A 13,018-nucleotide genomic window follows, 5' to 3' on the forward strand; every position below is an offset into this window, starting at 1 on the left:
GTTTTTGCTCTGCGTCGAACCCCTAGCTGGAAGTGGCTGCAGCAATAGTACTCAACACTTCTCGTGCTGTATTACTGATTGCATCGTGGATGAGCTTTCACTGCTTGCTCAAATTCTTTACAGGCCCTCCGGGCCTCGGATCAACTTCGTGTTTTTCGACCTATTTCCAAACCTTTGTTATATAGTATATCAAAGGTAAAAATGAGTAAAATATAGAGATTTGCAACATAAATTGATATTTTTTTAATCTTAATCAAAAGTTACTCGTATTGTAAGTGCCATCGGTTGCGTGTTTAGCGTTACCAGTTTAAAATAATTTGTGATAGAAAACTACTCTAAATTACTAACTGGTCCACTAATGGTTAATTTTCCCTAAATTATTTTATATTTGCTCATATACATATTCCATCTTATTTTACAATACATAGTACAGTTGTTCCACAATTATGGGTCACTTAACGAATCGTCGCACTACAAAATAAATAATTATCCATTTTAATCATTTACCACAGCAATCATATATAGGACTCGAATGAACGCCTTGCGTTTAAAAAGTCCTAATAAACCAATAACAACAACAACAATAACAACAATCATATATTATGATTATCATATACATATTTGATTTATTATTTCAAACATGTTATAGCTAGTATTTCATCTTTCTATTGCATAAAATCAGAAAAAAGGGGAGGGAGGTATTGAATTATATTTCATATGGGCATCATATGAGTAGAAGTCTGGATCGATTCACTTGGAAAAAAAGTCCTGAAGTCTGGTCTAATCATGTTGCACTCTTTTGACAACCCATCTTGTGGGTTTATTTATTTTTATTTATTTATTTATTATTGAGAACTTCATCCGACAGGAATGTCTTAATGAATATATTCATGATTGGGAAAAGCCGCCTTGAAATGCATACACAGCAGTTTTCAAGCCGGCATAAAAACCCAATATCTTTTCGTCTGGAGAAACAAAGGTCATTACAGAACACTAAACACAAAGTTACAAATATCGAACATTAACAAAAACTACCGAAAATCAAAAAATTAAAAGTTCAAATCAGCCTGGTTATACGCTAGAGCCAGTCGACGAACTGGTTCATGCTGGCTATAATTTGTGCGGTGCGCGTTCAACCGAAGAAGCTGTTGATGGCGTTGTGGGCGACGAGGGCAATAAAGTTGAAGCATCGACAGGATGGTTGGACAATCATAGCTACCGCAGAGGATTTTTTGAGCAGTTCGAGCCATGATATCTTTACGTCGCCTTTCGAGGGGTGTAATTCCTATTAGGAGGCACAGGTCCGTATAGGGCGGTAGGTTGTCAGAATTTCTCCATGGTAGTGTACGGCAAACCCTTAAAACAAAGTGTTTCTGTACGCGTTCGATTTGTTTTATCCAATTGTCGTAATAGGGATCCCAAGTAGCGCAGGCTGACTCCAAAATTGACCGCACCAGCGAGCAATACAAGGTTCGCAAGGTACCGGGGTCTTCAAACTCCTTGCCAATTCTCATGATCAGTCCGAGTTGTCGATTAGCCTTGCTGATAATCATGGAATAATGTTGCCTAAATGTAAGTTGAGCATCCAAGACTACTCCGAGATCGGTGACTACATCGCAGCGTTGCAGAAGTATTCCATCAATGCGATAGTCATGCACCATAGGCTGCTTTTTACGATGAAAACTGATTGCAGTGCATTTAGAAATGCTTAGCGACATGTAGTTTCTGGAGCACCAGTCTGCGAATGAATCAATCAGCGCTTGAAGACTAATGCAATCATTGCGAGTTTCGATACGCTGAAAGATCTTCGTGTCATCTGCGTACAACAATCGTGTGCCACGAGGTAATAGTTTAGTAACATCGTTAATAAACAATGAAAACAGTAAGGGTCCCAGTATGCTGCCTTGAGGGACCCCAGAATTGTTGCTGAACCAGCCAGATTGAGATGCACCCAACTTTACAGCAATTTTTCGATTGCGTAAGTAGGATTCAAACCATGCTACCATTGCCGCAGAAGCTCCGAGTTTAACACATTTTGCACAAAGTAATCCATGATCGACACGATCGAAAGCAGCTTTTAGGTCTGTATAGATAGCATCTATTTGGAAACTCCGTTCCATCCCACGCAGGCAAAATGAGGTAAATTCCATTAAATTTGTAGTTACAGACCTGCCAGGGAAGAATCCGTGTTGTGCGGTGGAAATATAGTTTTTTACGGTGAACATCAAATGGTTGTAAATAATAGCTTCTAACACTTTCGAGCAAGCGCACAAACAGGAAATCCCACGATATTGTTCAACATTACGTTTGTCGCCCTTCTTAAACACCGGAAACATGAAAGACTCTTTCCAGCTGCAAGGGAACTGTTGATAATGCAAAGAAAGGTTGAAAATGGAGGCGAGCGGTGATTTTAGAGTCTCATAACAATTTTTCAGAAGTGCAGCGGGAATGCCATCGGGTCCGGGACAATACGACTGTTTTAAATTGACGATAGCATTAGCAACTTCCTCGTCCGAAATTGTAAAGATGCCTGCAGTAAACATGTTGCTAGGGACATGTACGAGGGCTGTAGCGATCTCGTCTGTCGAAGCACATACAGGATTGAAGACGCTTGCTAAATGCTCAGCAAATAACTCACATTTGCTGCTATCGGTAGTAGCTTCATTATGCCGCAGATACATACTAGATGGAAGCCCGTCTTCTTTGCGCTTCGAGTTTACGAACTTCCAAAAGCATTTTGGATTTGAGCGCAGGTTGCGTTCAGTCTTACGTACATAATCTCTATGGAGTCTTCTGTTTAGTGTTTTGTACGCTCTGCTTGCTGTGATAAAACGACAACGAGTAGCAGGATTCCTATTTTTTTGGTAGGCACGAAGTGCTGATTTCCGAGAACGGTTGAGTCGAGTAAGTAGTCTATTTCCCCAGACAGGCTTAGGACGTGGACGAACTCTGGGGACATGTTGAAGAATTAACTCTTGAATTTTGGTGTTAAATTCTGAAACAGCTTCATTTACGTCACTGCACGCATGGATAGTCGCCCAATCGAATTCTCTCAAAGCTGAGTTGATTGCATCATAGTTGCCACGCCGAAAGTCAAAACTGTTAGAATCGAATTCTTCAATGAAATGAGCTTTGATTGGCCTGTTGAATGTAACTATCAACGGTGGATGATGTATGTCGATGTTACTGAGGGAAACAAGTGCAGTCGTGACCGAGCAAGCTGATAACGCTTGCTGATTCGCAAAAATCAAATCCAGAAATCGTCCATTCTGGTTGCATACATTATTGATTTGATACATGCTATGCAAAGCCATACCATCCAACAAACAAGCACTGCCTGCATTCATTGATGAGCGTAGAGCGTCGACAAAGAGATAACCAGCTTGTGGATGAGCCGACCACGATAAACCAGGACGGTTGTAATCGCCGAATAAAAGTAAATCGTCGTTGATATCCATCGAATTAACAGCTCTTTCAAGTGACAAGATGTGACGATCTAATATATCCACTTCGTTTCGCAAATTAGGTGGAATATAAATAGCGCCGATTACAACTTTCGAATCATTGATATTCATTGTTACCCATAACTGTTCTAGCGATTCATCCATTGCTTCGACTAACAAAGCAGACGACAATGAACGTCGAACAGCGATGACCACTCCGCCGCCCCTTGCTTTGGTGCTATTCTTTGAAGTACGGTCGCACCGATACACAGTGTACTCAGTCCCAAACAGCTCAGCAGAATTGATTTGCGAGTCAAGCCATGACTCGGTTAAAACAATGCAGTCGTATGGCGAGTCACAAACCTCCAGTGCAAAATCTGAAATCTTGCTGCGCAATCCGTGTGTGTTCTGATAGTAGAATGTGAGATGTGGTAGCGCCGACTCGGACGAAGGAACGGGTAGTAGTTGGTTGCGGTGGGTGATACTTTCGCAGCAGCTGGTGGAACGGCTATGGGGAACGGAATCTGCATGAATTTTTTGAAATTTTGAAATTTGCAATGACTTAACTGAACTGGGGGTCGGTTGACCCCCAGAATCCAACGGTGGTCGGGAAACTAGTTGGAAGGGGTCGTCAGAGACTGCGATGGAATCGAATGAGCGGTTCGTTGAAATTTTGCTGCCAGCGGTTCCCAAAAATTTGCAGATTTGTTTCGTTCTTCAAACTGCCGAAAGTAAATTCCTTCCGGCCAGTTAGCAGCATCCAAAGCGATATCTTTCAGCTGCGCATCAATTCCGATTTTGAATGAGATGAATGCTAAAGACTTTAGATCAGCGTCTCTTTTTACTAGTTTTTTAACGACCGGTTGAGAGCCAGCAACGCATTGTTGCACTAGTGCTGAAATTTCATCCTCAGACACATGAGGGGCGATACGCGAGAGGTAAAGCCAGAATTTTGCGGCAGGTTTCGGAACAGTATCGACCAATTTAGGAAAATTTTCAATTGATCTTGTTCCGCTAATTAAGCTTGGAAATTCAGTAGGTTTAACGGGAGTGTCATTAGGCGAGATGATTCTGGGGCGCTTGGTTCTACGAGTGGCAGTCTCAACTGCAGAAGCAGGATTATTTAGTTTGTCCGAAATCGATCCGATTACTGTTGCAATTTGGCCAATTTCGTTTTTTACTTCCTTCATACAATTGTTGACTGATTCAGCGATCGTTGTTAAAGCATCAACAGCAGAGTTGGATGAGTTTTGCGCCTTCAGATTTTCAACCGATTTCATACATTCAGTGCAGAACCATAGCAAATTCGTTTGCTCATTAAAGAAATCCAAACTTGATCTTACCCAACCTAAGCAATTCATATGCGCGACACGCTCACATAAATAGCATTTTACTAGGTTTAGGTTCGTAATGGGTTGAGAGCATTCACAGCATGTTTTATCCATCGTTGCAACAAAGCTTTGATGCAAGATCAAACCACTTTGATACGGTTGAACACAGGTGGCGGTTTGAGCGAATAGATGACGAACTTAGACTCGTTGTTCACAGATGGCGCTTCAGTTGAAAAAAATGAGCGTAGCGGTGATGATAGTTATAGATGTAGAATACAACCAAAATCACTATGGCAATTATTCAGCCAATTGATGTCGAGTGCACTAAAACTTCACCAAATTCACGACGACGTAGAAATCGATAAACTGATAAAGTAACATACGCGAAAAAAGAATACGGGAATTCAACGAAAATTGAATGAATAACCGGAGCTCAAAAACAGTTACTTAAGCGTTACAGGCAAGGTTGCCAATATGGTTGAAAGTAATGCAGTGAAATTGATTATCTTATGATCCAAAAATGCGCACAAGTGTTTTTTTGACAACGAGGCCCTAGTAAGATCGGGCAATCAGCTAGTAAATCGATAAAAAGTGTTTCGATTTCGTCCAAACTTTGTGTACTTGTTTCTTTTTTGAAAAATGTTGACTACTATTTTTGATTTGGCGTCTGGAGTTCCCCCTCCTAACTAAGGGCGGTTTCAAAAATCATTATGTCATGTAAACCTTTTTTAAAAATTCATGACTTTTATATCACTCGACTGATTTTAATAACATTGATATTAAGTGAATGGTTTGTTATTGAGCTTTCATTAAAAATGTTGCATGGTAACCTCAAGATTTTTATGAAAAATATTGAATTAAAACCCAAACTTTTCATAGTTGCACAATCATTTAATTTTGGTGTTTCCATAATAGCATAGCATAGCATAGCATAGTTTGACCGCCCGTGAGTTGCCCGCGATTGATCTAGATCAGCTGAGTTGCACAAAGGACCTTCAGAACGATGCTTGGGAGTAGCAGATCATTCTCAGTGTGCATTTTCTGGTGATCTAATTCTTTGTGATGATCAATAGCAAAGCTGGCCACGCCCATGCAGGTCAATTTGGGAGGGAAAGGAATGTTAGTCCGACACTTGCTGCTACTAGAGACCGAGGAATCCTCTGCATCATCCACAAGTATCACAGGAAGGAGTTGTTGTTAGTAGAAAGGAATTGATCTGGATCCACCGAGGCAGATGGTGCGATCAATGTCATTCGAGCTCGCGTATGATTTGAGGACGTTTTTGGTTACGTGGCCATTGCGAAACAGGTTGTGGAGATCCGACATACCGATATAGGAAAAAACTATGAGAAATTATCAGTTTACCGCACCGAAAGTTTGTGCTATCAACATATTCGATTCGTTCGAAATCGCGCGCGGTCAGTTATTAAATACCGATAGACCTTTGTTGCTATGCACGAAAGCTGTCCCGAGCCAAACGGGTTTATTTTGGCAATTAAATCGAAAACATTGACTGTGCGAGATACCTTTTGGCATCCTTCGATCATAGAACTTGCTTAAAAACTCTGACTACTTTATTAGGGAGCTGTATGAAAGCTATCAAGGTTTTGATATTTGATATTCATATGATAGAAATAACGCGCGATGTTACTAAGTAACCGATTTTACGATTAAAATACACGTTTATAAGATTTCAATAAAAGTTCCGGTTGGTGAACGCACCATTGCTAAGTGTGCTCAAATGAATTCAAAATGGCGTCCTAAAACAACCGCTGTCGGAAAAATGTAACGAGCGAGACACGAAAGCAAACGATGCTAAATTACCATACGAAAAGATTCTCAGTATGTAAGTACCGGTTGTTTGAGACTAACCTGGACATTCGGAAATTTTCGTGTAAAGCCAGTAATTAAGAAAATTAAGATAAAAAATACAACTGTTTTATAAATGAAATATAATGGTAATGGTACTACATAATGAACCAAAGTTTGAAAATTTATATCGATAAATATTATACTCATGCGAGATTTACGGAGGCTTGAAAACCTCGTGATAAATTTAAATTTATTATAGCTGAAATTAAAAATCAGGCACAATGAAATGTACCAATCTAGTCCCTAAGTTGATAAGCATTTCCTCCTATCAACACTAATATGCAGAGATATAGCGCCCTGCACGCGTTTAATTTTGGTGTTTCCATAATGTAATAACTCAAAACAAAAGTTTTTTTTTATTTTTTTCTGAAAATCGAAGATTTTTTACGTGACATAGTTTTTTTTTCTAATTCCCGTCGTAATAAGTAAAGCCATTCTAATTTTCATCATTTGTTGGATGGATTTAATGAATACTTCAAAAGTTCTTGTGCTGGTTTGACTAAAACACACTTACCTTCCGATCCGTGAACATTGAAATCGTTGAAAAGCGACTATTAATATTATTGAAATTACGCAACTGACTTTATTTCTAAAATTCGTCGTACCGTTTTAAAATCCGTCCATCAAAATTTTTCATCGTCCGAACTAAAAATCACAACAATGTTTACGGAGCTAACGCGCATGTATTTGTGTAGGACGTCATGACAAATGTTATTCTACAAAATTCCTGTAGGTCTGGCAAGGTTTCCTGGCTGTAGAATAACGACAATGCCTTGCGTAAGTTATTTTCATTTATGAATGACGGAAATTAAAACGATTAGTCGACATTGTCTTCTTCGTCGCACGAAAAAACGTAGGAAATTTGGCTGGTAGGACCTCTTTAACGCTTTATAAGGCAGTGGCAACTATATTGCCACCAACAAAAAATATTTATTTTGCTTCTATAATTATATTGATATTACGTGGTGAATGACCAATTGGTTAAAACCACATTAAATAGCAATAAAAAAAAAAAAAAAATATATTGATATTATTATAGACGCAAAACAAATATTTTTCGTTGGTGGCAATATAATTGCCTCGGCCTTATAAAGAGTTAATGATAAAAAGCATTTAAATAGATCTCAGCTCACTTTGATTGATCGCGTATGATAGACAACTAACTAAAATATTAGGGAATAACTAGTTTTGCATTGTGTGTCATAAAAATGCTGATATTTTGAATAATTTGTGTTGGATAGGACGGGAATAGGCAATTACGACGATGTAGCAACATACCCTAAATGTTTTTATTTTGCAGATACAATTTTCAGAAACATGGTTTCAATTATTTTTGGCATCACTCTAACTTACTAGGAGGTACTTTAAGTGCAAACGAACAAAAAATAGATTTGAAATATTCTCAAAAGGAAAATGTATATAAAGTTTGAATAAAATCGAGGCACTGTTTATTGTGATAGTACTAAGTGGGTACTCGTTGGTTAAAATCGAGGTATACTAAAAAAGTAAAATTGGGGCAAACCAACCAACGGTTGAAAGCCCCATCAAATAGTAAATAAATAAATAAATAAAAAGGTAAACTAAAAAAATGTAAACCATTAAATTTCCGTAAATTCGTTTAAATAACGAGAATTTTGACTTTATTTCAATAGGAGCATATCGAAATCGGAACATATAATATGAAAAGGGTACAAGCATATCCAATTGATCAATTGAGGATTAATATTATAAGCTCTACTTCAACTTAGAGAAGCAAAAAAAAATGAAATGTGATATTTCATTGCAGAACATGTTTAAAAACCTTTCTTCGTTTTAAAAGGTTAGGCTCAGACTTAAAAGGTTGTATTCATTTTTTCATATAGCTACCATAGTGCAAAGATTATTCCATCGGATCAAGGCCTCCAGCGCGCTGCAGGCTGCAGCGGCAGGACAGTAAGCTATGGATCCACGAGAACTACACGAGCAGCTCGCAATACGATGAGTATCGCACATCGCACTTCAATTGCGACATTGGAACACACGTATCCGCTCAGCTATAAATAGAGCATATAATGAAATAATTCGAGTCATGTTGAAGGTAAGCTTTCGGTTTTCAATTCTCTTCGGCAATTAACATTCTAATTCGCTTTCGGTTTTCTGTTTTCGGTTTCTCCTTGTTCACCTAAAACAATTGATGATCATCTTCGGTTTCAGAGGTACTGTTAGGATTTAATTGTATTTAATTAACGGTTACATTGACCAGTCGAATAACACTGACAAGCCCGATTGTCTGTTGCTAATAATTTTGACTTTAAACATACATCTGCGATCCTTTTAACAGTTGAGTATTTTTGCTTGTTTTGTTTCTTTATTAATGTAACAAATATTATGCGAAACATAATTTCTCACCAAACCTTCATCATGGAGTGTGATTTAGTATGCCGTAATGTGGATGTTGCTCTATTAAAACAGTAAGAGTGCCTGAAGTGATAAGCACCGTTTAAGGAAATCTTGTTTTCTATGTTAAACTAAAAAGCTAAAGCCAATCTTATATACGGAGTATAATCTCAAGGATATTACTTAACAGTTTATGATCCATTAGGCAAAAAAGACTGTGTAAGAAAGGCGCGCAGTGATTTTTTCAGTGAGGTACAAGTCCGAAAATGCTACAAGCCGGGGTGACATGCACCCATGCATGTTCGTATCAATTTATAGGAATATATTCAATACTTTACAGCTGTAATTATATAACTGATAATTTCGTTTGTGGTATTGTATTCACCAAATACGGTGATTACACTTCATAAGCGAAGGAGCGAAAATGATTGAAAAAGCCCGCATAAATTAAAGCCATTACGAAAAAGGTCATAATCATATCGTTATTATAATCTGTATAAACACAGTATAAGATTACAGTCCTACGGTACATTCGAAAAGCTGAATTTTGCTATGGCATTTACTATTTATCATAAAGTTAATCATATCCTACACTTTAAAAATATGTATCATATGGAAAATCACTCATTTTCGTAGCGATAGCGTATGATGGTTGTCACCAGCCACGTAGCTAAGGGCGGGCCCTGGGGGTGAACCAAACTCATAAGGGCTACACACCTAAACCTGACGTGTGTAAGGACGAGGGAGGGGGTTTAATCACAAACGAGCGCGAGGTGGTCGACAGATGGAAGCAGTATTTCGAGGAGCACCTCAATATACATATAGCGATATAGCAATAGATATAGAAATTCGTCAGTTGAAGAATAGGACTACGGACTACCGGTCTAATTAGCGCTTTGTACGGCGTATGCTCCTTAATCGAAGCGTCTTGCGGAGGGAAAAGTAGGCTCGATGCGAGAGTGCCAGAAGCTATGCAGTCTTTAAAAATCCTGTAAACATTCTTTTCAACAGCAAGCTAATTAGCAGAAATCAAATTGCACGCAAACTTTTGAAAACCATTAGAAAGTTACTTGTGTTACATGAATACTTAGTTAAATTAGGCCATTGCAAAAAATTCCAAAAGTTTTTGTCACCCCCCCCCTCTTGGAAATTGGTTTGAAAAATCGAGGGGCAAAAAAATAATTTGTAGGATATGAGTTAATCTTTTTTCATAAAATTAATTGTCTGTGGGTTCTACAGCCTGAAAAAGTCGAAAAATGAGTCTACGAGTTGAGTTAATGCACGAAACAGAAATGAAAATTCAAACAACGGAATTTCCGAAAATCGGCCGAAAAATTTTTCTTTCGTTTTTGTCTTTTTTCGTAGATTTTCGCATGGAAAATAATAACGTATATATTAAAAGCAAGTATAGATTTAGTTTTCACGTTTAAACTTTAAGTAAAAATGCCTCAAATCAATATGTGGCCCAACACCGGAAGGACAAAAACTTTATAAAATATTTGTAATGGCCTTAATTAATTAATTCGAAAAAAAATCGAATATAAGCATAATATATATAAGCATTAAATATATTGCCTAAACAAATAGTTTTCTGCATAATAATTTGGCCTCCCTCCAGAAGTTTAAAACTTGTCTAATAAAAAAATGGCTTGGCCCCCCAAACGAAAATCCTGGCTACGTTACTGGTAGTCACGATTAACTTTATGAAATATTTGTAATGTCCTTATTTTACAATTCCTTACCATGCTGCATCAATATCCGGACACTTAAGCAGGTCATATGTTTGATATGCTCCGTAAACAATAATTTCGCAACATTCTAGTAACTGCTTTGTACTATAATCAAATGTAAAGCTTAAATTCGCAATAACACGTCAATTTTACAACGAAAACTAAATAAAATACATTAAAATAAGAGAAATAAACTGGCTTGTCTTGTTCATAAATCCGGACACCTCACATCTCAGTGAATCAATATCCGGACACTTTGGAATCATTTTCCGGACAGGCAAAACTTTCTCATGTTTTGTTTAAGAAATGTATGCCTATAAGTAAACAACTAATCACTTCTAAAATGTAGTATTAAAAATCATAACTTTATACATTTTTTTTACTTTTAATGCCACTTTGGTGTTATTAATGGTACGATTTTAGTCAAGTGTTACACTGACCCTTACATAACCAGAGAACGAAAGTGATTAAGTATTTCTACATTAAATGCCTTAAAGTATTTTGGATTACCAAATATTTTGACGGTTCCGTGGATCGAGCCTCTTTCTCTTATCACACCTTCTACCTTCAACGTGTCCTTTCATTTTCTAAGAAAAACATAAGGTAGTCACCATCATACATGTCCGGATTTAAAAACATGGTTTTAAACCCGGAAAGCGTAATTATTTATAAAAATACACTTTATTTCACCACTTTAATCAATGACACCGTCTCAATTAATTAAAACTAACCTTCTTTGTTGATACAAAGCCTAAAAAGTTGGTTTCTTCGTAATAATAAGTTCCCAAAACCTTAAATCGCGAAAGCACTACTTTTTAGTAATATGAAGAAACTCGCAGAAAAAAGGCACTGTTTGACACCAACGTTACGTTTGGATTTATTAAAGTTATTTCGCGCAGCCTACTTAACCACCGATTATGTTGAAAGGATATTAGATATATTTGCAAAGTAATCCACATAGCTACACCTCATAAATTGTATATATTATTGTTTATTGAGGATAAAATAGAGAAGGTGTCCGGATATTGGTACCGTCCGGATTTTGATGCAGCATGGTATTAGATAGAAATTGACAAATTAACAGAGTAGCCAAAACAAACATGGATTTAACGACAAGGTCGCTAGAGTCCATTTATGGCAGTCAGCATGGTGATGGCACCGAATATCACCCTTTCCTTCTTCAGTGTACCAACATGCTCCCAGACTCGGGAAACCATCACAAAAATATAAAATTAGTTCAACTAACCTGCTAGCCGTAATAAGATCTTGCAACTCGAAGCACTAAACATTGCATTCTATAAGTTCTATTACTTTTTCGGTCATTAATTACACTAAATACTGAGATTAGTGACCAATTAAAATTTATCACTATATTTTCACTTTTTGCCGTCGGTATTTCATTAATTTTTTTCAGCCGTTTCAGTCGTCAAATCACTCGCGAAACTTAACTTGATGCACACAAAACTTTAATTTACCACCCGAACAGTTATTTAGAGAGATATTATAATCATTTCGCCCAAATTATTCACTTGAATTGATAGGAAGAACTTCACTTCGTTTCGATTGCAATTCCGAATCCGCGACCGTCGTTGTTGTACGTTGTCATGGGAACAGACGTTTATATTGAGTGATGCCAACGTAAACATTTGAGCATGGAATTGTCCAATTATTTTCGCTATTAAATTAAAGGTCGTAGAGTGTCGATAATATACTTATAAAATTCCCTGTTAATAAAATTCACCGTACACAACATTTTATGTGATAGAATTACTGTCGGATCTAGTTCAACAGTAAAAATGGATAGTATTGTTATTATATATTATTATATATATAGTTATTACATAGCGGCAAAGTTTTTATTTGGGAAAGCGCAGCAAAAAAAAGTAATGTATACCGAATTTATAGTTGCGTGCTGGAAATACCCTCCCGTACCCTACGCGATTCTACGTTTCATAATTGTTCATAACAGATTACCTAGCAACTCTATTCTCAACAAAACGATAGTGGCAACAAGTACTGAAATCAGTAAAAAAAGCAACTGGACTCTGACGACCTTCACCTTAACTAACAGGATTACTTTTTATCTTTATGTTATAGGAAAACTGTGAGTAAAACGAACAGGTTAAGCAGAACATCTAATAGAATTCAGGGAACTTATGATTTCTCAAACCTAAATGCAATTTACTTCGGTAAAATATATTGTTTTCAAAGGCAGCCAGTAAAATATGTAACAAAAAATATTGTTCAATGTTTATTTTAAGAATAA

General features: G+C 37.2%; 1 protein-coding gene across 1 annotated transcript in view; it reads right to left on the reverse strand.

Moving 5' to 3' along the window:
- Positions 1 to 13,018, reverse strand: part of LOC128735825 (mucin-3A) — a 121,956-nt gene that overhangs the window by 105,623 nt on the left and 3,315 nt on the right. Inside the window, exon 2 of the mRNA XM_053830310.1 lies at positions 3,015 to 3,967. Within this exon, the coding sequence (XP_053686285.1) occupies positions 3,015 to 3,967 (953 nt within the window). The remainder of the gene's footprint in view (positions 1 to 3,014; positions 3,968 to 13,018) is intronic.

This window comes from Sabethes cyaneus, chromosome 2 (genome assembly GCF_943734655.1).
Source record: "Sabethes cyaneus chromosome 2, idSabCyanKW18_F2, whole genome shotgun sequence".
NCBI classification, from domain to species: Eukaryota; Metazoa; Arthropoda; class Insecta; order Diptera; family Culicidae; genus Sabethes; species Sabethes cyaneus.